The 25313-nt window shown below is 43.9% G+C and overlaps 1 protein-coding gene across 1 annotated transcript; it reads right to left on the bottom strand.

Annotated features, from left to right (window-relative positions):
- Positions 1–656: 656 nt before the first annotated feature.
- Positions 657–21836, bottom strand: LOC122736886 (putative serine protease 45). Its single transcript, XM_043979291.1, has 6 exons — positions 21684–21836; positions 21547–21588; positions 18623–18785; positions 15470–15768; positions 12902–13062; positions 657–1366 (listed from the first exon to the last, which is right to left on the bottom strand). Exons 1-6 carry the CDS (start codon positions 21760–21762, stop codon positions 1121–1123), a joined length of 990 nt encoding a protein of 329 aa, XP_043835226.1. The 5' UTR covers positions 21763–21836; the 3' UTR covers positions 657–1120.
- Between the last annotated feature and the right edge of the window lie 3477 nt (positions 21837–25313).

Below are 25313 nucleotides of genomic sequence, written 5' to 3'. Positions count from 1 at the left end.
GTGTGTGCACAGGATGGCCCAGGGAGGGTAGGAGGAAAGCTTTTGAAGAAGAGGCAGCCAAGAAAGATGGGGAATCACAAGAGTGCCCTATGATGGAGGGAACTGAATTTCTTCTTCATGTCCTTGGGTGGAGGTGGTAAAGAGCCTCTTCAAAATCTCATGATGCCTTGAATCAGGAGACCTAGGTTCTAATCTCAGCAATGCCACTAATTCATTGGATGAGCTTTGGGCAAAACATTTTTCTGCGCCTTAATTTTTTCATTTGTTAGAGGAAGCAATAGAAGTAGGTGATCTCTATGGTACCTTCCAGCTCTGCTATTTTTGTTTTATATTCTAAGGGCTATCCCAGCTCTGACATTTGGGCTTTCTATAATCGAACACAAACAAGACACTCTGGTATAACTCTTACATCACAATCAATCCCAGAAGAGAGAGGTCCAGTGGGCTTAAGAAAGGGCACCTCCTCGTTGGTCAGTGTGTGTGTTTGAAGAAGACAGAATCAAACAATTCATCAATGAACATGAATTTATTGAGTCCCTGCTATATGTAAGACACAGTCCTATATGGATCTCTCTCTGTTTAGCATGAGTGGGCACTCATGTACCAGACCCTCCTCCCCACCCCCACCCTGATTACCTGTGGCTCCTTCTGCTTGAGCTGAATGGCTATCATCTTCCTATCAATTTCTGGAACCATTCTTTCTGATTATCCCCTTCTCCAAAGTTCTCTAAGGGCCTTAGGGTTTTTCCCTTCTCTTCATAATGGCCCATGTGACCCAAATATCCTAACCCCTGAACCCTGGTTTCCTATCCTTTCACAAGGAGTTACTCTTTTCCCTCTGGTCCCACCTCCTGTCCAACTTGCCACAGATATCTTCAGATAGCTCCTTGATCTGCCCATTCAGCCTTGGAAATCAATCCTCCAACCTCAGCCACAACCTCCTGAGCCTCAATCATGTTAGAGGTTATGAGGCTAAGGAGGGGGAGTGAAATCCTCAGGGAAGCAGAAGGAATTCAGGAGGTCCTGGAGGGAAGTGAAAGAAAGCGGCCAGAGATAGTAGAGGACTTGGGGGGGGGGGGAGGGAGGCGAGAAGGAATTCAGAGAAGGTGAGCAGAGGAGTTCACAGGGTCATCACGAGACAAATGGGCAATAGCAGGGAGAAGGGTATGATCCAGGAGGCAGCCCTGAGGGTGGAGCTGGCATAGCTCAGCTCTGCTATCTCCCGCTCTATCCAGTTGGAGTACTCGCTGACCCGGGAATAGACACCTGGGGTCTCCAGATGAGCACACCCCAGGGTCCAGCTCACTATCCCTGCTTGGAACCACGTGTTGTCAATTTCACAGACCAGCGGGCTCCCATCATCCCCCTGTGGAGAGAGAGGTGAAAGGCAGTTATTAGTGAGAGCCAGGAAGTGAGATGAGCCGAGGCCTGCACGGCCTTGCAGAGTGGAGCTCATGGTGCAGATGGATGTCTGGGCAGCAGATGAGCATGGGTGGGAGACAGGGATGGTGTGCATGGTTGTGCTGTATGTGCCTACAACTCTAAGATGACACCGCACTGTTTGCTCCAGGCCCACTAGAAGAAATCCAGTGGGTTTGGGGAAAGTCCCCAAATCTGGCTACAGAAAAGCATTCTTCAGGAGCCTCCAGAAACAGAGAGTAGAGGTGGCTGGTGCCTGACTCATTGGGGAAGACTGGAGGGGGCTGTCATGGTGTCTTGTAGTGAAGCACATGGCATTGTTGAAGAGAATGAGATTTCAACTGCAGGCACCACACCTCCCTCCTCTTACTGCCTCTGGATTCTGCCATAGATTCCCCACTGCAAGGCACCATCACCAGCTGTGAGGGGAGGGTCACTCTATCAAAGGTGCAAGGAAAAAAGGGAAGTGTGAACTCAAGGTCTGCTTTGTCCTCCATAACTGATTCTCTTCACTCTCTCAGAATGGGGTCAATTCTCTTTTTATCTACACCACAAAGGGCATAGCTGATCCTCTCAGCCAGTCACTGATTGCTTGCACCTAATGGTCAGTACAAGAGGCAAATGGATTATTCATAATCTGAAAGGGGTCCACCCTTACATCTTATTATCTGTCACCTGCCCCAACATCTATCATTTCATCAAGCAGACCAGAGGAAACAGATGAACATGGGACCGCTGATAAATGCTCTTACATGAGGCAGCTAGGTGGAGACATAGAGCACAGAGTGGTGGGCTTGGAGTCAGAAAGCCCCGAGTTCAAATCCAGCCTCAGACACTTACTAGCTGTATGATCCTTGACAAGTCACTTAACCTCTGTCTCGGTTTCCTCATCTGTAAAATGGGGGTAATAAAATGGGGGAGCACCTACCTTTCACCGTTGTTTTTAGAATCCAATTAGATAATATTTATAAAGTACTTGGCACAATATCTGGCACATAGTCAACACTCTATAAATGTTAGCTATCATCATCATTATTATAATTATATTGGCAAGACCATTAGGGATGTCTGCTGTCATATATAAGACCTGACGGCCTTCTGAGATTTTTCAAGTCTATGAAGCAGTAGCCCTTACTGATGATTCATTCAGGGATGAAAGACATTGTCAGAAGAAATTGGAAGGCATTGCTATGGGATCACAAGGTTATAGGCAAGAATCTCATGACTTGAGGAGCAGAGGTGATGTCTTCATCTCTTCTTCTGATTGCAAGTAAGAGCTTGAGGAGGTAAAGGGTAGATTTGGAAAGTGAATAGCTGGACAATAAAACGGGGATGAAGGTTGAACATTTGAACTAAGTATTGAGAGACAGGAGAGATGGGCTCTTGGCTAGGGACAAAATGTACCAAATGAGGACCAGGAAGAACATTTTTGCCTGGAGTCTTGTAAATCTAACTGAGGTCCTTCTACAAGAGATGGAGAGGTGAGGATACATGTGCCGATATATCCGTGTGTGTGTGTGTGTGTGTGTGTGTGTGTGTGTGTGTGTGTTTGTGAGGCAACTGTGGTTAAGTGACTTTCCCAGGGCCACACAGCTAGTAAGTGTTAAGCGTCTGAAGCCATATTTGAACTCAGGTCCTCCTGATTCCAGGGCCGGTACTCTATCCACTGCACCACCTAGCTGCCCCCATATATATTTTTTAGAGATATATGTATATATACATACATATGTATGTATGTATGTATGTTGTTTCTGTTCAGGTTATTCAGTCATGTCTGACTCTTTGTGACCCCATGGACCACAGCACACCAGGCCCTTCTATCCTCCATTATCTCTCCAAGTCTGTCCAAGATCATGTTTGTTGCTTCCATGACAGTATCCATCCATTTCATCCTCTGTCATGCCCTTCTCCTTTCCCAACATCAGGATCTTTTTCTCAAATAATTTTTTTTTAATTTTGTGGGGCAATGGGGGTTAAGTGACTTGCCCAAGGTCACACAGCTAGTAAGTGTCAAGTGTCTGAGGCCAGACAGGTACTCCTGAATCCAGGGCCGGTGCTTTATCCACTGCACCATCTAGCTGCCCTGATCAGGATCTTTTTCAATGAATCTTGTCTTCTCATTATGTAACCAAAATATTTAAGCTTCACCTTCAGTATTTACCCTTCCAATGCATAGTATGAATTAATTTCTTTAAATATTGGCTGATTTGACCTCCTTGATGTCCAAGGGACTCTCAAAACTCTTCTCCAGCACCACAATTTAAAAGTGTTGATTCTGTGATGCTCAGATTTCCTTACAGTCCAATGCTCATAGCCACACATTACTACTGGAAAAACCATAGCTTTAACTATATGGACCTTTGTCGGCAAGGCAATGTCTCCACTTTGTAGCATGCTGTCCAGATTTGTCATAATTTTTCTTCCAAGGAACAAGCATCTTTTCATTTCATGTCTTCAGAATATAAAATCTGATACCACTTCAATTTCTTCTTCCTCTGTTTGCCAGGACATGATAGGACCAGTTGCTGTGATCTTAGTTTCTTTTAATGTTAAGCTTCAGACCAGCTTTTACACTCTCCTCTTTCACCCTCATTAAGAAGCTTCTTGGGTCAGATAGGTGGTGCAGTGGATAGAGCACTGACCCTGGATTCAGGAGGACCTGAATTCAAATCTGGCCTCAGACACTTGACACTTACTAGCCATGTGACCTTGAGCAAGTCACTTAACCCCAATTGCCTCACCAAAAAAAAAAAAAAGAAGAAGAAGAAGCTTCTTAATTCTTTTTCACTTTCTGCCATCAGAGTGGTATCATCTGCATAACTGCGGTTGTTGATATTTCTCCCAGCAACCTTAATTCTGGCTTTGGATTCATCCACCCTGGTATTTTACATGATGTATTCTGTATATAAGTTAAATAAATTAGGTGATAGACAATACACAGCCTCATAATATTCCTTTTCCAATCTTAAACCAATCAGTTGTTCCATCTTCAGTTCTAACTGTCACTTCTTGACCCTCATACAGGTTTCTCAGGAAACAAGTAAGATGACCTGGTACTCCTATCTCTTTCAGGACTCGCCACATTTTGCTGTGATACATACAGTGAAAGGTTTCAGTATAGTCAACAAAACAGAAGTAGATGTTTTTCTGGAACTCCCTTGCTTTCTTCATAATTCAGTGAATGTTGGCAATTTGGTCTCTAGTTCCTCTGCCTCGTCAAAAATCAGCCTGCTCTTCTGGTAACTGTTGAATCCTAGTTTGCAGAATCTTAAGCATGATCTTATTGCCATGTGAAATGAATGCAATTGTTCAGTAATTTGAATATACTTTGACATTACCCTTCTTTAGGATTGGGACATAAACTGATATTTTCCAATCCTGTAGCCACTGTTGAGTTTTCCAAATTTGCTGGTACCTTGAGTGCAGCACTTTAACAACACTCTTTTAGAGTTCTAAATAACTTAGATGGAATTTCATCATTTCCACTAGCCTTATTGCTAGCAATGTTTCCTAAAATCCACTTGACTTCATTCATTCTCTAAGACATCTGGCTCTAGATCAGTAACCACACCATCTTTTTTGCATAGTTCTGTATATTCTTGCCACTTCTCAATCTCTTCTACTTCTGTTAAGTCCCTATCATTTTTGTCTTTTATCATGCTCATTTTTGCATAAAATATTCCCTTGATATCTCTAGTTTTCTTAAGTAGATCTCTTGTCTTTCCCATTCTATTATTTTCTTCTATTTCTTTGCATTGCTCATTTAATAAAACCTTATCTCTCCTTGATATTCTCTGGATTTCTGCATTCAGTTCAGTCTATCTTTCCCTTTTTCCTTTCCCTTTCTGTCTTTCCTCAGCTATCTGTAAAGCCTCATCAGACAGTCATTTTGCTTTCTTTCTCTTCTTTTTCTTTGGGATGCTTGTTGTTGTTGTTGTCATTGTTGCCTCTTGTACAATATTGTGAATTCCTGTCCATAATTATTTAGGCACTCTATCTACCAGATCTAATCCCTGAAATCTATTCATTACTTCCACTTCATAGTCATAAGGGATGTTATTTAGGTCATATCAATATGGTCTGATGATTTTCCCTACTTTTTCAGTTTAAATAAATTTTTCAATAAGAAATTCATTATCTGATCCAGTCAGCTCCAGGTCTTAACTGAATGTATAGGGCTTCTCCACCTTTGGCTGCAAAGTATAAAATTAATATGATTTCAATATTGACCATCTGGAGATATTCACATGTGGAGTTAATTTTTGAAAAGGAGTGTTTGCTGTGACCAGTTATCTTGACAAAACCCTATCAGTCTCTGCCTTGCTTCATTTTGCAGTCCAACGCCAAACTTGCCTGTTATTCCAATTTTCTTTTGATTTTCCACTTGGGCATTCCAATCCCCTATGATAAATGTGAAATCTTTTTAAATGTTATTTCTAGAACATGTGTAGGTCTTCATAGAACTGATCAACTTTGGCCTCTTTGGCATTAGTAGTTGGAGCAGAGGCTTGTATTACTGTGATGTTGAACAGTTTGCCTTGGATTGAAACGGATATTGTCATTTTCGAGATTATGCCCCAGCATCATTTTTCTTATCTTTTTATTGTCTATGAGGGCTACTCCATTTCATTTCATTTCATTTCATTTCATTTCATTTCATTTCATTTCATTTCATTTCATTTCATTTCATTTCATTTCATTTCATTTCTTTCTTTCTTTCTTTCCTTCTTTCTTTCTTTCTTTCTTTCTTTCTTTCTTTCTTTCTTTCTTTCTTTCTTTCTTTCTTTCTTTCTTTCTTTCTTTCTTTCTTTCTTTCTTTCTTTCTTTCTTTCTTTCTTTCTTTCTTTCTTTCTTTCTTTCTTTCTTTCCTTCCTTCCTTCCTTCCTTCCTTCCTTCCTTCCTTCCTTCCTTCCTCCCTCCCTCCCTCCCTCCCTCCCTCCCTCCCTCCCTTCCTTCCTTTCTTTCTTCTTTTATTTTTTTCTGTGGGGCATGGGGGTTAAGTGACTTGCCCAGGGTCACAGAGCTAGTAAATGTCAGGTGTCTGAGGCCAGATTTGAACTCAGGTCCTCCTGACTCCAGGGCTGGTGCTCTATCCACTGCGCCACCTAGCTGCCCCTACTCCATTCCTTTTAAGGGATTCTTGCCCATGGTAATGTAATGTAAACTGAATTAAATTCTCCCATTCCCATCCACTTAAGGTCACTGACACCCAAGATGTCAATGTTTAATCTTTCTATCACCTGTCTGATCACATCCAACTTACACAGATCTTACATTCCAGGTTCTTATACAATAGTGATCTTTACAGCATTGGATTTTTGTCACTAGACACATTCACAGCTGAGCTTCCTTTCAGCTTTGGCCCATATGCTTCTTTCTTTCTGGAGCTGTTTGTGGTTGTCCTTTGCTCTTCCCCAGTAGAGTGTTAGACATCTTCCAACCTGAGGGGCTCATCTTCTTGTGTTATATCTTCTATCATTTTAACACTGTCCATGGAGTTTTTCTTGGCAAAGACACTGGAGTGGTTTTCTATTTCCCTCTCCAGTGGATCACCTTTTGTCATAACTCTCTACTCTGACCTGCCTACCTTGGGTAACCCTGTGCAGCATAGCTCATAGTTTCATTGAGCTACACAAGCCCCTATGCCATCACAAGACAGTGATCAAGGAGGGTGAACATATGTATACATGCACGTATATGTATATGGATACATAAAGTGTATGCATAGGTATATGCACACATATATACATAAATATATGCATATATCTACATACACACATTTATATATGTATTTGCTAAGTCATGTCACAGGTTCAATATAAGAACAACAGCAGTAGAGAAGACTAGTAATTCATAGGAAACAATATCTAAGAAGAGAGGCAGGAATAATAATGACTATATGCCAAGATACAGAGGATGAGTAAGAACAAAATAAGGGGACTAGAGATCTTAGTACAAAGGTCTAAATTTGATCTCATAGGAATCATTGAGACTTGGTTAGATGGTACTTTTGACTGGACAAGCGCAGTGGAAGGGTTCATCTTATTCAAAATGGATAGATCAGGTCCTGTATGTCCCAAAATATCTGTAGCTACTTTTTGTAGTGGCAAAAAACTAGAAATGAAGGGGGTGCTCATCAGCTGAAGAACAACTGAACAAGCTATGGTATATGAATATGATAGAATGCTATTGCATTTTATGAAATGATGGAGGGGATAGTTTCAGAGAAACCTGGGAAGACTTATATGAACTGAGGTAGACTGAAGTGAAGCGAGAAGCATAAAAACAATTGATACTGTAACAATAACATTATAAAACAATTTATAAAGACTATATATAATTATATATACACATATAAGAATTTATGTAAGAACTCTAATCAATACAACGATCGATTCCAGTGCGGTGGTGATAATGCCACCCACCTCCTCCCTTTACATTGTGATCTTCTTGAGGATAAGGGCTGTCTTTTGCTTCTTTTTATATCCCTAGTGCTTAGCACAGTGGCTGGCACAGAGGTGGTGCTTAATAAGTGATTAATAAATGACTAGCAGAGAGCTGACTGACTAACATGTAGAATGGGACATATTCTTGGACAAGGCCAAAATGGGAGTTTGTTTTGCTTGACCACGCATATTTGTTACAAGAATATTTTTCTTTTTCTTTCTTTCTTTTTTCCAGGGACAGAGGTGGGAAGGAGGGAAAAATAATGTCTGATAATTGAAAATAATTTAATTTTTTAAATGAAAACAAAAAAAACAGATTAGATGAAAAATGGTAGAGGTAGTGTTGAGGGTTTTTTTAAGTGTAATGCCTCTTTCTAACTCTTCCTACTGAATTTTGTTGGTAATATTCACAAATGCTGGAGATTTGTGTGGGTTTATTTTTTATATTCTTCAACTTTACTGAAGTTGTTAATTATTTCAATTAATTTTTAGTTGACTCAAGGGTTCTTTAAGGAAACTCATATGCAAAAAAGTGATCATTTTGTTTCCTTGTTGCCTATGCTTATTCCCTCAATTTCCTTTTCTTGTCTTATTACTATAGCTAGGATTTCTAGTATAATATTGAATAGTAATAGTGATAATGGACATCCTTGCATAATACCTGATTTTACTGGAAAGGCTTCTAGCTTATCCCCATTATAGATAATGCTTGCCCTTGGGTTTAGATGGATACTACTTATCATTTTAAGAAAAGCTCTGTTTATTCTTATGCTTTCTAGGCTTTTTTTTTTAAAGAGAAATGGGTGTTGTATAAAACGTTTTCTGCATCTATTACATAATCATATGACTTTTGTTGTTGTTGTTGCTGTTTTATTAATATGGTTATCCTCAACTTTTCTCTCTCACTGAGCTCCTGTACAATCTGGTGCTAAGTCTTGTTGTTTCCAGCTCCACTGCATTTTTCAAGTTCATTTCCTTTACTCTCATAAACCCTACCCTAGCACATGGCTTTACCAGCTCTTATCTAGAATACTGCAATAGCTTTCTAATTGGTCTTCCTTCATCCAGCCTCTTCAATTCCTTTTTTATAGAGGTTCCAAATTAAACTTCCTAAAGCCCAGCTCTCAACAGCTCAGGCTGTTCCTGCTCTGGGATAAAGTACAAACCAGTCAGGTAAAGCTTTTCACAATCTTGCTTCTGCCTATTGTATAGGTTTAATGTATTTCCCTTCATGCAAACTGTGTTTTGCCCGACACAGCATTCTGTCTTTCATTTCTGTGCCTTTGTACAGGCTCCAACCCACTATGCCAGAACTGTTCTTCCTTCTCACCTCATTTGGCTTTTTCTCTGGGCTCAGCTCAAATGCAACCTTCGCAAAAGGACTTTTTAAATCCCCCTGGTTGCTAGAGCCCCCTCCAATCAATTTGTATTTATTTTGAATCTATCTTGCCTTTAATTGCGTAAGTGCAGTATCTGGCCTCCCCCCCGCCCCCCACCAATGGAATCTAAGCTCCTTGAGGTGCAGAGACTGTCTCATTTTGGTCTTTGCATGCAGTGTCTGGCACATAGTAGGTACTTCACAAAAATCTTGCTGAAGTGAATTGACATAGATGCCATTGAATTGGACAAGCTCAGGATGCCAAGGGTGTGTGGCTAGACAATAGTTCCAATGAGAAAGACCTGTGTTTACTGTGGGCCAGTCAAATATCGAGGCAGCTGACGGAGTCAAGCTGCCCTTGAACTGCTTTCAGAGAACTGTAGTGTACATGAAGGAGAGTAGAGTCCTGTACTCCTCAGCCCTATTTTGACAGATCACACCTGGAGGACATTGCTCACCCCTGGGTGCCGGGTAGGGAAGAGGAGAAGAAGGGAGGCCATGCCCTTAGGTGCATAACCTGGGGAAGAAAAGACCAAGTGGAAATGGGTGGATGTGACTGGAAGAAGAGTTAGCTTTGTTTTGTTTGGCTCCAGAGGGAGAGCTATCTCTATCATACTCCTAAATCATGCTCAATGGCAGACTCCTGGAGGCAGAGCCAAGATGGCAGAGAAAAGACAGGTGCCTGCTTGAGCTCCCCCACCAAACCCCTTCAAACAAAAATAATGCCTCAAGACAAATCCTAGGGTGGCAGAACCCACAGAAGGATGGGGTGGAACAATTTTCCAGTCCAAGACAACTTGGGAGGTTGGCAGGAAAGGCGTATTGCATCCGTGTGAGAATGGAGCACAATCCAGCGCAGGCTGTGCATCAGCAGCAGGCCTTGGGGGTGACTGAATCAGTGGCAGCAGATCTCTCAGCCTGAAGACAGTAAGGGGGTCAGATAGCTGGTCAGAAGGAAATTACAGGGGTCCCTTTTCTGGTACCAGGGGTAGGACTCTGTTGCATTGCCCATAGCTGAAGCTGGGTTGCAGTTCTGGGTCTCGGTTTCAGGGCAAGGAGGAGTACTACCACATCAGGGTTTGTAGCCATATTGAAGCCAGAACCGTGGTCACAGTTCCAGAGGGGAAAAGAGTGTCTGTGGTCACTCACAGAGCAAAGCACAGAACAGGAGAGCAATAAAAACACCTCTCCCTGGATCACACCACCTTGGAAGAACCAAAAATTCATAGGTCACCAGCATTATCTCTGAAAACAGCTGCACAAAAAACCTGAAGCCAGGAACAGTGCTCCCCCCACTCTGGAAGCAGAGCCCCTCTTTAGCATAGAGTTAACAATCAAGAAATAGGCTAGAAATAGAGCAAACAGCAGGAAAAGATCCTGACAGAAAAAGAAAGTTACTACGGTGACAGGGAAGATCAAAACAAACTCAGAAGACAACAAAGTCAAAACTGCTACATCCAAAGCCTCAAAGAAAAATATAAATTGGCCTCAGGCCAAGGAAGAGCTCAAAAAGGATTTTGGTCAAATAAGAGGTAGAGGAAAAATTGGGAAGAGAAATAAGAGTAATGCAAGAAAATCATGAAAAAGGAGGTGGTATCTTGGTAAAGGAGGCACAAAAAATACTGAAAAATATAACACCTTAAAAAACAGAATAGGCCAAATAGTAAAAGAGGCACAAAAATCCAATGCAGAGAAGCATGCCTTGGAAAGTAGAGTGGGCCAAAGGGAAAAGGAGGTAAAAATTTCACTGAAGAAAATCATTTCTTAAAAATCAGAATTGGGCAAGCTTATGACTTTATGAGACATAAAGGAAAAAAATTAAAAGAATAAAGAAATAGAAGAAAACATGAGACATCTCACTGGAAAAACATCTGACTTGGAAAATAGATCAAGGAGAGATAAGTTAAGAATTATTAGACTAGGGGCAGCTAGGTGGCACAGTGAATAGAGCACCAGCCCTGGAGTCAGGAGTACCTGAGTTCATATCCAGCCTCAGACACTTAACACTTACTAGTTGTGTGACCCTGGGCAAGTCACTTAACCCCAATTGCCTCACTAAAAACCAAAAAAACCAAAACAAACAAAAACAAACAACAAAAAAAGAATTATTAGACTACCTGAAAGCCAGCATCAAAAAATCCTAGACATCATCTTTCAAGAAATTATTAAGGAAAATTGCCCTGATATCCTAGAACCAGATACACATGGAAAGAATCTACCAATCACCTTCTGAAAGAGATCCCAAAATGAAGACTCCAAGGAATATTATAGCCAAATTCTAGAGCTCTCAGGTCAAGTAGAAAAGAATATTAAAATCATTTTACATGTAATTGGGGAAAAATAAAACAAATTATCAATTTAAAAAAGAAAAAGAAAAGGAAACTCCTTGAAAGCAGTCTACTGCTAGCTACTATTTTTACCCCCAGGGCTGAGCATAGGATATTGTTATATAATAGGCATTTAAGACATGTTTGGGAATAAATGAACTGAGTAGTTAGCGAAGTTGCCAAAGATGCAGATTTTAGTGCAATCTGAGGGGAAACTTCCTAACAACTAAAACTGTCCAAAAGAAAAAGGAGCCAGCTGCCTTGGGAGATGGTGAGTTTGTTTTCCCTTATTATATTGGAGGCCTTCAAAGGAAGAGGCTGAATAACGAATCCCCAGGGATTCTGTAAGGGGATTCCTGCTCAGTTAACACCTTCGATTAAATAACAACAATAGGGGTAGCTAGGTGGCGCAGTGGGTGGAGCACCGGCCCTGGAGTCAGGAGGACCTGAGTTTGGATCCGGCCTCGGACACTTAACACTTACTAGCTGTGTGACCCTGGGCAAGTCACTTAACCCCAATTGCCTCACTAAAAACAAAACAAAACAAACAATAACAACAACATAAAATAAGAATAATAATAAGACCTACCTTGCAGGGTTATTATGAAGATCAAATGAGATAATATTTGTAAAGCACTTAGCACAGTGCCTGGCACACAATAGGCACTTTATAAATGCTAGTTATTAGTATCATCATCATCACCATGAATGTAAGCTGTTGACAATGTAATAAAAATTATTATCACCACTAATACTAATAACAGCTAGCATTTATGTAGTGTAATGCTGACTATTAACAACAACAACAACAACAGTACCGTTTATATAGTACCCCTAAGATTTGCCAAGTGCTTCATGAGTGTAATCTCATTTTATCCTTACTTTAATCCTGGGAGGAAGGTGCTATTATTATCCCCATTTGACAAATGAGGAAACTGAGGCAGTTCAGTGCCTTGTTCAGGGTCACACAGCTAGTAAGTGTCTGAGGCTGGATTTGAACTCAGGCCTTCCTGCCTCCAGGTCCAGCGTTCTATGAGCTATGGCACCACCTAGCTGCCTTACAGAGTCTCTGAGATTCACAATTTGTCTCTGGACCCCTTACTTTTGTGATGTTTCTAAGTCTATTCTAAGCTCCTATGACTGCTCCCAAAGCCATCTCCTTCTCTGAAAATGACCAAGTGCCCTGAGAGATGAAAGCCAAGGCTGGGGAGTGGCTGCCAAGGTAGGAAGAAAGTTTCTCTTCATGGCTCAATCAATCAATTGACATTTATTAAGCACCTACTAGGTACCAGGCACTGTGCTGAGCACTGGGTCTCATGCAGAGAACTCACATAGCAGAAGTCTCTTCCTCGGGAGTAATCACTGCACATCATGTTAGAGGAGATGATTCGGACAATGCTGGGCACTTCTGAGATGTCATGGTAGAGGGTGTCACAGTCATCGTTGCTCATGACCGTGATCTCGGCTTCCTGAAGGATTGGAGACAGCGGCACTGTGGGGATATTGGGTGAGAGAGACCTCGGGGGTTAGAGCCTTCTGTGTCCCATGATCCCCTGCCATGCTCCCCCTCAACTAGAACATCCCACAGCCCGCTCAGTAGCTACCAGCCCACCCAGTGTTTAGAGTGTGGATGTGCTAATAATCTCCTTCAGTTATTGGAGTCAGTGTTGAAGGTTCAGGAAAGGGAGAGAAAAGAAAGAGCCCCCACCGCTCTCCTGTTGTACCACCACCAAACAGTTCTTTCCAACTCCTCAGGGCCCATTTTCTCCCCTGGCTTCCGCTGAAGTTGGAAAACCATGGGGAAGGCTGTCCACCATGAAGCGGGAGCAGGGCTGTGTCCTGAATGCAGAGGCACAGGATATGAGTGTTGAAGGGACTTCAGAGCCAGCATTTTGGCCAACCTGAACCTGCGGGAGAGTCCTCTCAACAGTGTCCCTGACGAGTGACCAACCAGGCCCTGCTTCTAGTCTTCTAGTCTTCCAGTGAGGACAGTGACCTCCTAAGGCAGCCCATCCAACTTTGGGGGTTTTTTCATCATGAAGTTTGTCCTCATATTGAGCCAAAACCTTTCTCTTGACCATTTCTATCCCTTCCTCTCCATTCCACAGTCTGATCCCCTGTTTCTATGGTATGCCTTTCAATGCTTGAAGACAGCTATCTTCTCTTCCTTTACCCCCTCTAAGTTTCTTCTCAGGCTAAGTGTGCCATACTTGGGTGACCTAATTCCCAATCTAATAAAAGCAGGCCTTTGAGGGGTAACCCATGAATTGGAGTGAATGATTCTGATTGTGAAAGGATGGGAATTGTTCTATTTATCTGCTAACGGGAATGGGGAAATAAAATACTTAGCTGGCCAAGGGATTGTAAAGCACTATGGGTAATTCCTTACTAGTTTGCCAGGCCTTTAAGAGGCTTTTCAGTTGGCTCAGAATGAGTTTGAGATTGTAGAATGGACCAATGAACTCAGTCCAGGGACTTAAGAGAAACGTTCAGTGGGAGTCAAAAAGGGAAAGAGAACACAGAAGCCTCGCTCCAAGCCAGTCCAGGAGAATCAAATTAGCCAGACTAGACCTTTGAAGAGCTTGCTACATTTAGGACATCTAGTCTGGAACTAGGAAGATTTCTCTCTTGTATCTGAGGGAAAACTTCTAACAACTAAAGCTGTCCAAAAGGAAAAGGAGCTAGCTGCCTTGGAAGACAGTGAGTTTGTGTCCCCGACTAGATGGGAGGCCTTCAAGGGAGGAAGCTGGGTAATTAATCTCCAGGGATTCTGTAAGGGGATTCTTGTTCAGTTACACCTTGGATTAGATAACAACAACAATCTAAAATAAATATAATAATAGGACCTATTTCCCAGGGTTGCTATGAAGATCAAATGAGATGACGTTTGAAAAGCACTTAGCATAGTGCCTGGCACATACTGGGCACTATAGAAAGCACCTTCTAAGATCACTGACTGCAACCCCTCTTTTTACAGATAAGGAAACTGAGGCCCAGGTGGAGTTCACATCAGGACTGAAACACAAATCCTTTCACCTCAAATATAGTGTTCCCTCTAGTATACCCGGCTTCCTGCTCCTGCTCCTGCTCCTGCTCCTGCTCCTGCTCCTGCTCCTGCTCCTGCTCCTGCTCCTGCTCCCTTTGGGTCTTCCTTGCCCTTCTCCCTTTAACCTAAAGCATTGGTTTACTGATTTGAAGAGGGCCAAAAAACCCAAACAAACCCCCAAACCAAACAAACCACAATACTCTCCATTTAAAAAAAATCTTAGGCCTAAAATCCCATCATTAGAGAATGATTTCTTTTGTTAAATCATGTCTTACTCAGCCTTCTCTCCTCAAAAACACATGCTCCTGAGAGGAAGACATCCATTTAGGCCCTTGTGCCTTAGTGTGAGCTTTCCTGAGGAGGGGAGAGGGATTACTAAATGGGGAAGTGAGGGAGGGCACTGGAGAACAGAGAAAAGTGCTGGGATGAAATCACGACACACGTAATTTTGTCCAGGGGACATGCCAGAGAAGGGGCTTAGGAACTAGCAGCGACCCTGGGCACAGCAGAGGGTCATGGACAGGATACAGAGTGGAACACAAATACCAAAAATGAACCTGTCTGCAGACTGAGATACTGCAAACTGAAACAGGGAGGGAATCGCAGGAGGTAAGGGTAAATGCCCTTCCTGGGCAAATAGTAGACTAGTCAGGAAGTAGGTTAGGTTGATTCCTTTGAAGTAAAATGAGATTAGTCAGGAAGGAGGCAGATGGAGATATATGCGGTGAGCAGGGCTTAGAAGCTGGAGTGGATAGAGGAAGGGCTAGGATATGCAGGAGCTAAGGAAGAAGAACCCAAGCCAATGAAGCACACCACGGGAGGCGCATTTTTCCCATGGGGCCCGATTCCTCACCTATCTGTCCTGGTTCGCCTATTTTGGTCTGGCCCCAGCCTGTTATCCAGCAGAAGGACCCAGGTCTTACTTCCAACTTGGGGGAGGCAAGGCAGACAGGAGCGATGTGCTTGGTGTAATTCAACTTCCGATTCAGCTTGATGAGGGCTATGTTATTCTCACGGCCGATCCACGACCAATATCTGCTCTCCTGGTAACTGGGATGGATTACCACTCGATCGACCCCGACCCGGAGAGAATGTACAGAGTTTTCTTCATCGAGCATCGTGCTCCCCATTAAGATAGTAAATGTAATGTTGCTATTGGAGAGAGGGAAGACATCAACACTGTTGTCATCACATGGAAGTGAAGGGAGCATTGGACTCGGTGGGGCGGTGGATCCATAAACATGACCCTGAGTCCTGGCTGCACCATTTGCTAGCTGGGGACCTTGAGTAAGCTATTAAACCTCTTGGACCACAGTCTACTCATATGTAAAGCGAGAGGGGTTGGACTAGACAGGTTGTAAGATCTCTAACTTGAATTAAGGCAACAGCAGCCTGGCTTTTGAGAATGTTGCGTGGGGGGCAGCTAGGTAGCACAGTGGATAAAGCGCTGGCTCTGGACTCAGGAGGACCTGAGTTCAAATCCTGCCTCAAGACACTTGACACTTACTAGCTTTGTGACCCTGGGCAAGTCACTTAACACTCACTGCCCCACAAAAAAAGGAAAAAAAAAAAAGAATGTTGCATGGGGGTGTGATTTCACAGTCAGAATCTTAAGGAGGTCCTTTAAGCACCTCTACAGCCTCTCTGGTATGTGGCCGTTCAAACTATGTTTGAATATCACCATTAATGGGGAAATCACTCTGAATGCAGAGGGTGCCAATATTGTAGAGTGTTGATTATTAGAAAGTTCTTCCTTTTATTGAGTCAAAATCTGTGTCCTTTTATTTCCCAACCACCACACTTGTTTTTGACTGCTGGCATCAAGCAGAACCAAGATTCAGAATTTGTTGAAAATGTTCATCTTCGGGCGCAGCTAGGTGGTGCAGTGGATAAAGCACCGGCCTTGGATTCAGGAGGACCTGAGTTCAAATCCAGCCTCAAACACTTGACACTTAATAGCTGTGTGACTCTGGGCAAGCCACTTACTGCTCATTGCCCCACACAAAAAAAAAAGAAAGAAAGAAAAAGAAAATGCTCATCTCCTATCCCATATTTTTTTTGTGGGGGGGGGCAGGACAATGAGGGTTAAGTGACTTGCATAGGATCACACAGCTTGTAAGTGTCAAGTGTCTGAGGCTGGATTTGAACTCAGGTCCTCCTGAATCCAGGGCCAGTGCTTTCTCCAGTGCGCCACCTAGCTGCCCCCCCTCCCCCCACAAATGCTCATCCGATAGGGAGGTCTCTTGTGTGAAGCCATGGGAATTTGCCTGTGGATGCTGTTCAATGTGTTTGACGATGACTTGGGTGAAGGTATAGGTATCAGCTTTATCAGATTCACTGATGACACAGAATCAGAGAATCTCAGAGTTGGAAGGGACCTCAGAGGCCATCAAATTCAACCTTGGTGCGCTGCATAGAGCACCAGCTCAAGAGTCAGGAGGACCAAGTTCAAATCAGGCCTCAGGCACTTACTAGCTGGGTTGTGTGTTTTATTTATTCATCTGCTTGTTCATTTGTTTATTTTTTTCTTCTTCCCTTTTCTTTGTTTCCCTGTGCCTGGCACATTGGAAATGCCTAATAAATAAATGTTTGTTGACTGGTTGGCTTTAAGTTTAAGAAATAGTCTCTCTCTCTCTCTCTTTTGTAGGACAATTGGGGTTAAGTTACTTGTCCAGGGTCACACAGCTAGTAAGTGTCAAGTGTCTGAGGTCAAACCTGAACTCAGCTCCTCCTGAATCCAGGGCTGGTGCTCTTTCCACTGCGCCACCTAGCTGCCGTAACAGTCTTAACAATATTCTAAAAATCTAGTTGTCAAAAAGTAGGCGGGCTGACTCAAAAAGGAGGATTTTTTTAAATTCTTCATCTGAGCAGGTGGTAGATGACCACTTGGAGATGCTGTGGGGATTTAAAAGTCTCTTCTACTGAGATTCTGTGATTCTCCATTGTTTGAAACTAAAGATGCAACCTCTCAAATGATCCTTTAAACACACACCCTGCAACTGTATTGATAAAGTACCACACCGCTTCCTCTTTCTGTAACTTCACTTCTAGCTACCTCTGCCAGAATTGTGACACAGAATCCACTTTTACCTTTCTGGGCTCTTTCCAGTTTTCCAAGTCATCCTCCTTGTACCCAACCTCCCCTATGTAACCCAACTATCCTGCCAGAGGGAAATAGGCCTGGACTTGGAATCACAGGACACTTTCCAAAGTATTTTCTGCTTATGCCCAAAGGGCTATAAAGCTGTGCATACCCTTTGACCCAGCAATACCACTATTAGGTCTTTTTCCCAAAGAGATCATCAAAAAGGGAAAAAGGACCCACATGTACAAAAATATTTATAGCTGCTCTTTTGGTGGAGGCAAGGAATTGGAAATTGAGGGGCTGCCCATCAATTGGGGAATGGCTGAACAAGTTGTGGTATATGATTGTAATAGAATTCTATTGTGCTGTAAGAAATGATGAGCAGGAGGAGTTCAGAGAAACCTGGAAGGACTTGCATGAACTGATGCTGAGTGAGATGAGCAGAACCAGGAGAACATTATACACAGTATCATCAACTGTGATAGATTTGATTCTTCTCAGCAATACAACAGTATATGATAGTTCCAAAGCACTCATGATGGAAAATCCAGAAAAAAGGAACTGTGGAATATGGATGCAAATTGAACCATACTATTTCTTTTGGTTTTGGTGCTGTTGTTTTTCTTTTTTGAAGTTTTTTCCTTTTTGCTCTGATTCTTCTCTTATAACATGACTAATGCAGAAATACATTGAATGTTATTGTACATATATAACCTATATCAGATTACTTGCTGTCTTGGGGAGAGAGGGAGAAAAATTTGATACCAGAAATCTTATTAAAAAAATGTTGAAAAACTATCTCTACATGTAACTGGAAAATAATAAAATACTTTCATAATTTAAAAAAAGTATTTTCGGCACAACACTATAAGACAAATGATATTTATCCAGACCTAGGGCCTTGGAAATGTTTCAACTCACACATTCACGCAATTAGCAGCTGTCAGCACCCACAAGGGGGCGACTATGGACCCACCGCACAGGTGCTTCGTGCCTTCTTGAATGCTCACTTGCCATGGCCATTTCTTGGCCAATGCATCCTCTCCGGCTATGACTCTGTCAAAGAGATAGGAATGACCACAGCCTGGGGAGAGAGGAAGAGTGAGAGAGCAAGGGTGAGAGAAAGAGAGGTGGTAGAAGAAGAGACAGAGACATAGAGACACAGAAAGACAGAGACAGAGAGATGAAAAAGAGTTGAGCCAGAGAGAGAGAGAGAGAGAGAGAGAGAGAGAGAGAGAGAGAGAGAGAGAGAGAGAGAGAGAGAGAGAGAGAGAGAGAATTGAAAGAGAGAGATGAGAAGGGGAAGAGGTGTTGGGGGGGGGGATCCAGAATCCCATGTCATCATCCTTCCACTGAAGCCACAACCCTTAAGACCTATTCAATAGTCACCACTTCAAGAAATAGCCTTCTTATTAGGGCTGTTAAAAAAGAAATCCTGAATTTGAGATCAAATTACTTAGGTCTTAATCCTGGTTCTGATACTTATTTGTGACCAAGCAAATCCTCTAACCTCTCTGAGCCCCAATTTCTCCATTTGCAAAATGATAATAATGATTTCAGCAATAGCTATGTCAGACTTGCTAAGTCCATAGACAGTAGACACGGGAGACATTTCTAATGCTACCATCCTTGTCATTGTTGCTATCTTTGGCTCTTGGTAGTGATTACTAAGGGACTGGTGCTCCATGCTCTTTGATTGTCCATCCTAACAGACAGGGATATTGATGTGAGGGGAACCCAGATATCATATGTTTGGACTTTGGGCTAGGTAGCTTCTGTTTCCACTTCATGAGACCATTCGACTTCCATTCAATTGAATTTTGTTCACAGGCTGCTAGGAGATGCAGTGCTTAGTGCATTCCAAATCCTGCCACAGACACTTCTTAGCTGTGTGATTCTGGGCAAGTCATGTAACTTCTCTCCGACTTGGTTTCCTCAATTATAAAATGGGGATAATAATGTTACCTACCTCTCAGGGTTACTGTGGGGATCAGATGAGATAACATGTAAGATGCTTCACAAACCTTAAAGCACTATAAAAATGTTGTTCAGTTGTTTCGGTCATGTCTGACTCTGTGACCCCTGAACCTCTTGGAAAAGATACTGGAGTGGTTTGCCTTTTCCTTTTCCAATGGTGAACAGAGGCTAAGTGAGTTGCTCAAGGTCACACAGCTAGGAAGTATCTGAGGTTGGATTTTAACCTAAGTCTGCCTGACTCCAAGCCCAGTATTCTATCCATGGTGCCACCTAGCTGTTATTAATTAAGCAAACACTTATTACATTTGAATAGAGGCATTATAGAAAGAGACCTGGGTTTGGAGTCATGTGACCTCAGTTTAAATCCCTGTTCTGCCCCTTAATACCTGTGTGACCTTAAGCAATCACTGAACCTCTCTGTTCTTCAGTTTCCTCACCTGTAAAATAAGGCAGTTGAACTAAATGGACACTAAAGTCCCTTCTGCCTTTCTAGGAACATACAACCCTATGGATATACAGTCATATGAGGGTATTCTGGGAATTCTCCTTGAGCCAAATAAAGAAGTCACTCTATGAAGACTTATAGTGGTCTGTATTCACCTGCCTGATTTGTGGTCGACTCTTCTATACCATATATTTTATGCTGGATAAAAGGTCTTACCGCTGATTCCCACAGTGTGGCCATGGGCAAATAATTTTTTAAGCTTTCTGCGTCCCTACTTACTTATCTGCATGAGGGAGTTGACTTAGATGATATCCAAGGAACTCCTTTCCTTTACTGTTTCAGGATCACAGCCGAAGCACCTTTGATCCTAGAGACAGGACCTAGCTCCCTGCGGGCATCTCCCCATTAGGACCAAGATACCTCATACCATACTAGAGCTAGACATAGCAGAGAAGGGAATAGCAGGAAAGGTTAAGGATCTACATGAAGGTAGAGGGAAGAACAGTATCTTTGCACAGGTAAGAAGCTCCCTAAGGTCCAGGACTTTGTCTGCTCCATTAGGCTGGGGTGGGGGTGGGGGGGCCCTGAACCTAACCGACCCCACTGGCATTATTCAGAATGGTACGGGCTTGTGGTTGGACTTTGTCTTCAGGAAACCCACCATGTTCTTACTACTGATTTGCAAATTCTATATGAGTTCAGGCCTTGAAGAAAATGAGTATCTAACCACGGGTTTAAGGCCTCCCTGGACCATCTGTAAGACCATCAGTAAGAAGTCTTTTCCTATGTCAAATGGACATATCTTCCTACTCCTCCCTCATAATGTCCCTGAGAGAGCTGGGATTGGGCAGGGGTGGGTAGGTTCTTGATTAACATATTATGATCATAGGATCATACTGAGTCAGAGCTAGATGGGATCTTATTACATAGCATGTCATACGTGGAATCTTGGAACACAGAATGTCAGAGGTGGAAGGGAACTTAGAACAAAATGTCAGAGGTGGAAGGGAACTTAGAACAAAATGTCAGAGGTGGAAGGGAACTTAAAACACAGAATGTCAGAGGTGGAAAAGAACTTAAAACACAGAATGTCTGAGGTGGAAGGGAACTTAGAACACAGAATGTCTGAGGTGGAAAAGAACTTAGAACACAGAATGTCTGAGGTGGAAGGGAACTTAGAACACAGAATGTCAGAGCTGGGAGGGAACTTAGAACACAGAATGTCCAGAGAGGGGAGGGGCCAGAGCACCCCCACACACACACACACCTCCTCCTCCCCCTCTCTGTGGGTTTGGGGCAGGGGAGGGCAGGGAAGGGGGAAGGAGGAAGGTGGCCGTTGTGGCTGGTTGGGGACCCCCAGATGGGAGATAAAGGGGAGGGGCCACGCCCTAGGCACCCTCCCCCCAGCCTCCCCATCACTCACCCGTTTCATCCTCCTGGGTGGGCGGCTCATCAGCAGCACAGCCTGTGGGGAGAGGAGAAGAGGAGGTGGGGGGCCATAGTTAGGGGATTCAGGGGGCAGCCCTTCCCCCCACCCCCCACCCCGGGGCCGGCTCTCACCCACGGGCAGCAACAGCAGCATGAGCAGGAGGGGCAGGGAGCCCAGGGGCGCCCCAGGCGTGCGTGCGGGGCCCAACATCCTCCCAGTTCTGCCCCCCGAGGAGGGGCCCAACCCAGCCCCAACAGCCCCCAGAACCCTGCGGCTGCCACACAGCTGAGGGCCTCTGGCCATCCTCTCCATTGAGCCCTCCAGAGTTTAGTCCGGGCACCCGGCAGTGCCTCCTGCAGCGCCCTCTAATGGGGGCACCCGGCAGTGCCGCCTGCAGCGCCCCCTAGTGGGGCCCCCCGCAGTGCCGCCTGCACTGCCCCCTGATGGGGGCACCTGGAAGTGTTTTCCCTGCAGAGCCCCCTGGTGCCGGGGGCCTCAGAATCCCCTCTGTATGGAGTCCCCTGGGAGTGCTGGGGACCTCAGAATTCCTCTTTCTACTTCCTCCTCCTCCCCCTCCCCCTCCTCCACCCTCTCTCCGTCCCTCTTCCTCCCCCTCAGAGCCCTGCAAACAAAGAGCGGTGCCCCGGGGTGTCACACTGGCCACATTGACATGTTCCTGAGCTTTCTCCTCCTTGGTTCTTTTGCCCAGCCCTAAACAGCCGACCCATCGATCTCCCAAGAGGGCTGGAGATGGGCCCTTCCTCAGGACCTGGACCCTGTGAATTATCCAGAAAGGGTCCAAATAGAATCCGGGGGCTGCTATTTAAGTTTGGAGAATTCTTAGCATTCTCTCCTCCCCAGGCTCTCACAAGCTCTGACTTTTGCGGGGAGGGTCCCATAGAATCCATGCCCATGGCTTCCACAAGCTTTGTCCCGGACTCTTCAGGAGCGCTATTTTCCCTGGGCTCTGATCAATTGCTGCCTTTCTTGTTTTCCCTGAGCCGAGTGAGGCGCAGCTTCCTTCCACCAACTCCCCCCATTGCTGGCTCTTTATTCCCCGCAGTGGGATGCGGGGAATAGTTCCAGGCACAGGGGTGGCAGAGTTAAGTGTTCAAGGAGGCATAGTATGAGATAAGGCTAGAGAGGCAGAAATCATGGCATTAGGTCATGGTAGTATCCCCCCTCCTCAACTACCTTGTATTTCTATTTATTCTGATTGTATTTGTATGTGGCCTTATTTTCTCCTCCAGTAGAACACGGACTTCTAGTAAGTATCTCAAGCCAGATTTAAACTATATCCTTTCTGTCGGTGAAATAGGGCCGTAAAAATAGGTGGGAGCTAGACTGTGGAAGGCTTTAACTGATGGGTTATGCATTTATATTTTATCCTAGAGATAATGGGAAGCAATTAGATTTTTTTGAGCAGGGAAGTGACAATCTCACTCAATTCAACAAGCTTTTGTTAAGCATCTACTGCATACAAGGTGCTTGGCTAGGGGATGGAGCAAACTGCCCTCAGGGATATAGTCAAATCTATGCAGGGGTATGCTGGAGCCAGCACTTACTGCACTTATCAGCTGAGAGGGCTGCTAGTTAAATTTTCAGTGGAAGTGTTTACACCTTGGAACTCAGCAAGTGCTACTAATTAGGGATTGATTTGTTGATTGTCTAGACTTAAATGAAGGAGAAAACGTTAACAGTACATCTTAATCTTTTCTTTTCTTCTTCTTTTTTTTTTTTTTTGTGAGGCAATTGGGGTTAAGTGACTTGCCCAGGGAAACACAGCTAGTAAAGTGTCAAGTGTCTGAGGCTGGATTTGAACTCAGGTCCTCCTGAATCCAGGGCCAGTGCGCTATCACTGAGCCACCTAGCTGCCCCCAGTACAGCTTAATCTTAAGAGTGTGTTGTGAAAAAAAAATTTTTTTTAATTAAAAAAAGAGTGTGTTGTGTTTTTCTGAGAAACGAGTTGTTAAATATCTATCACTGTACCTCAGGACCTGTGCATTAGAAACAGGCCATTAAGTAGCTAGGTGGCACAGTATACCAAGCATGGGACTTGAAATTAGAAAGATGTAAATCTAAATCTCACCTCAGACATTCCCTAGCTCTGTGACCCTGGGTAAGCCTCTCTGTGCCTCAGTTTCTTTATCTGGAAATTGGGGGTAATAGCACCTTGTGAGTCTTGCAGTGACTCAGGAGTTTGGACAGTGAGGAAAGGAAGAAATGACTAGTTCTGGGAAGAAAATTCATAGGCCTCTATATGCATATAATAAAGACACCAAGCACCACCCCCTCTCTCCACTTGCACTCACAATTCCTATTTCATCAATAATGAACTAACCCAGAAAAATACAGTGACCAACCCAAGACAACACACTGAGATGGCAGCAGAGTAGACAGCCTACTTTATTAAGTTCTTCTTGATTCCTCAACTTCCCAAGGTGTAAGTGATTAATCTCTCCCTCATCCAATCTCATATTATTGCACTTTGTTTATAATTTGTTCAATATCTATCTATGAATGTGTGCAATGGAGAGGAAAGGGCTTTTACATGATTGTAGAATTTCAAGAAATGCACTGAAGTCCAGAGCAGGGACTGATTTCCCAAGGTCACACGTCAAGTTATGGCCAAGCAGGGACTGGGATTGAGGTCTCTTACCTCCCAGTCTAGGAAGCTTTCTTTCTATTGCATCCTATGATTTCATTGGCTGAGGAAACTGCCTCTATTAGTTCAGGTTAGCACCCTCTCTGTAACTTACTGTCTTAGAAGGTTGCCTAGGGCACTGAGAAGTTACTACCTTACACAGTCAGAAGCAGGACTTCCAGCCTGCCTCTCTACCCACTGCTCTACATTACCTATCCTTCCACATCACCGTCCTCCAAACCCTTGAAGCCATCCCTTCTTGGGGCTAAATATCTTCAGTTCCTTCAACAGCTCCTCCTTAGACAGGGTTTCCAATCCCCTCCCTGGTCACTCTCCTCTGGATGCTCATCACAGAGTCTGGTACCCAGAATGGAACATGACCCTCCAAATGTGGTCTGACCAGGGCAGAGACCAGTGGCACCATCACCTCCAAGGTCTGGGAAGCTGTTCCTCCTTGATATAGACTAAGATCACCTTTGTTTTCTTGGCTGTCAGATCACACTGTTGATTCTGGGATCCATGTCCCTTGGAGCCCCCCCCATCTTTTCCTGATCACCTGCCATCTAGCCGTGCCTCCTTAGTCTTGTTTTGTGAAGTTGAGTTTTGGAAAGCATTGGGCTTTCCTATTTCCCATTTGCCTCTTTTCATCCCAGACTCGATGGTCTCCAGACATTTTACTTGTCCTGAGAGCCAGCCCCACACTCGGGGACTCCAGATCTTTCCTTTCTTTTGGACTGAAGCCAAGGTCTGTTCTCCCAGCTGTTTGCTCCTCCATCCCATCCTCCCCATTCCAGGAAATGAAGTGACAATAGACTCTTTGTTGCTCTCTCCAAGTTTAATCATGGGTACCTTCATCCTCACTCTGGAGGCACACTCCTGCCCCGCCTCTTCTTCAGAGGTTCCCCCAAGGCAACCAAGGGAGCCAGGGGACTTCCTGATAAGATGGTGCCCTGCCCCCCCATGCCTCTTCCAGGGGCCCTTTTCTCTCTTCAGCCTTTCCTCCTGCCCCACAGGCCCCAGATGAGTTTGTGACTCTATCTTCTGATGCAACCCCTTCGCTCACCCACTCCCCATGGAATTCACTTTCCTCTGTCTCAACTGCTTCCCTTCCTGAGGG

This window comes from Dromiciops gliroides, chromosome 1 (assembly GCF_019393635.1).
Source record: "Dromiciops gliroides isolate mDroGli1 chromosome 1, mDroGli1.pri, whole genome shotgun sequence".
Classification (NCBI taxonomy): Eukaryota; Metazoa; Chordata; class Mammalia; order Microbiotheria; family Microbiotheriidae; genus Dromiciops; species Dromiciops gliroides.
This window is presented reverse-complemented; position numbering and strand designations above follow the sequence as displayed.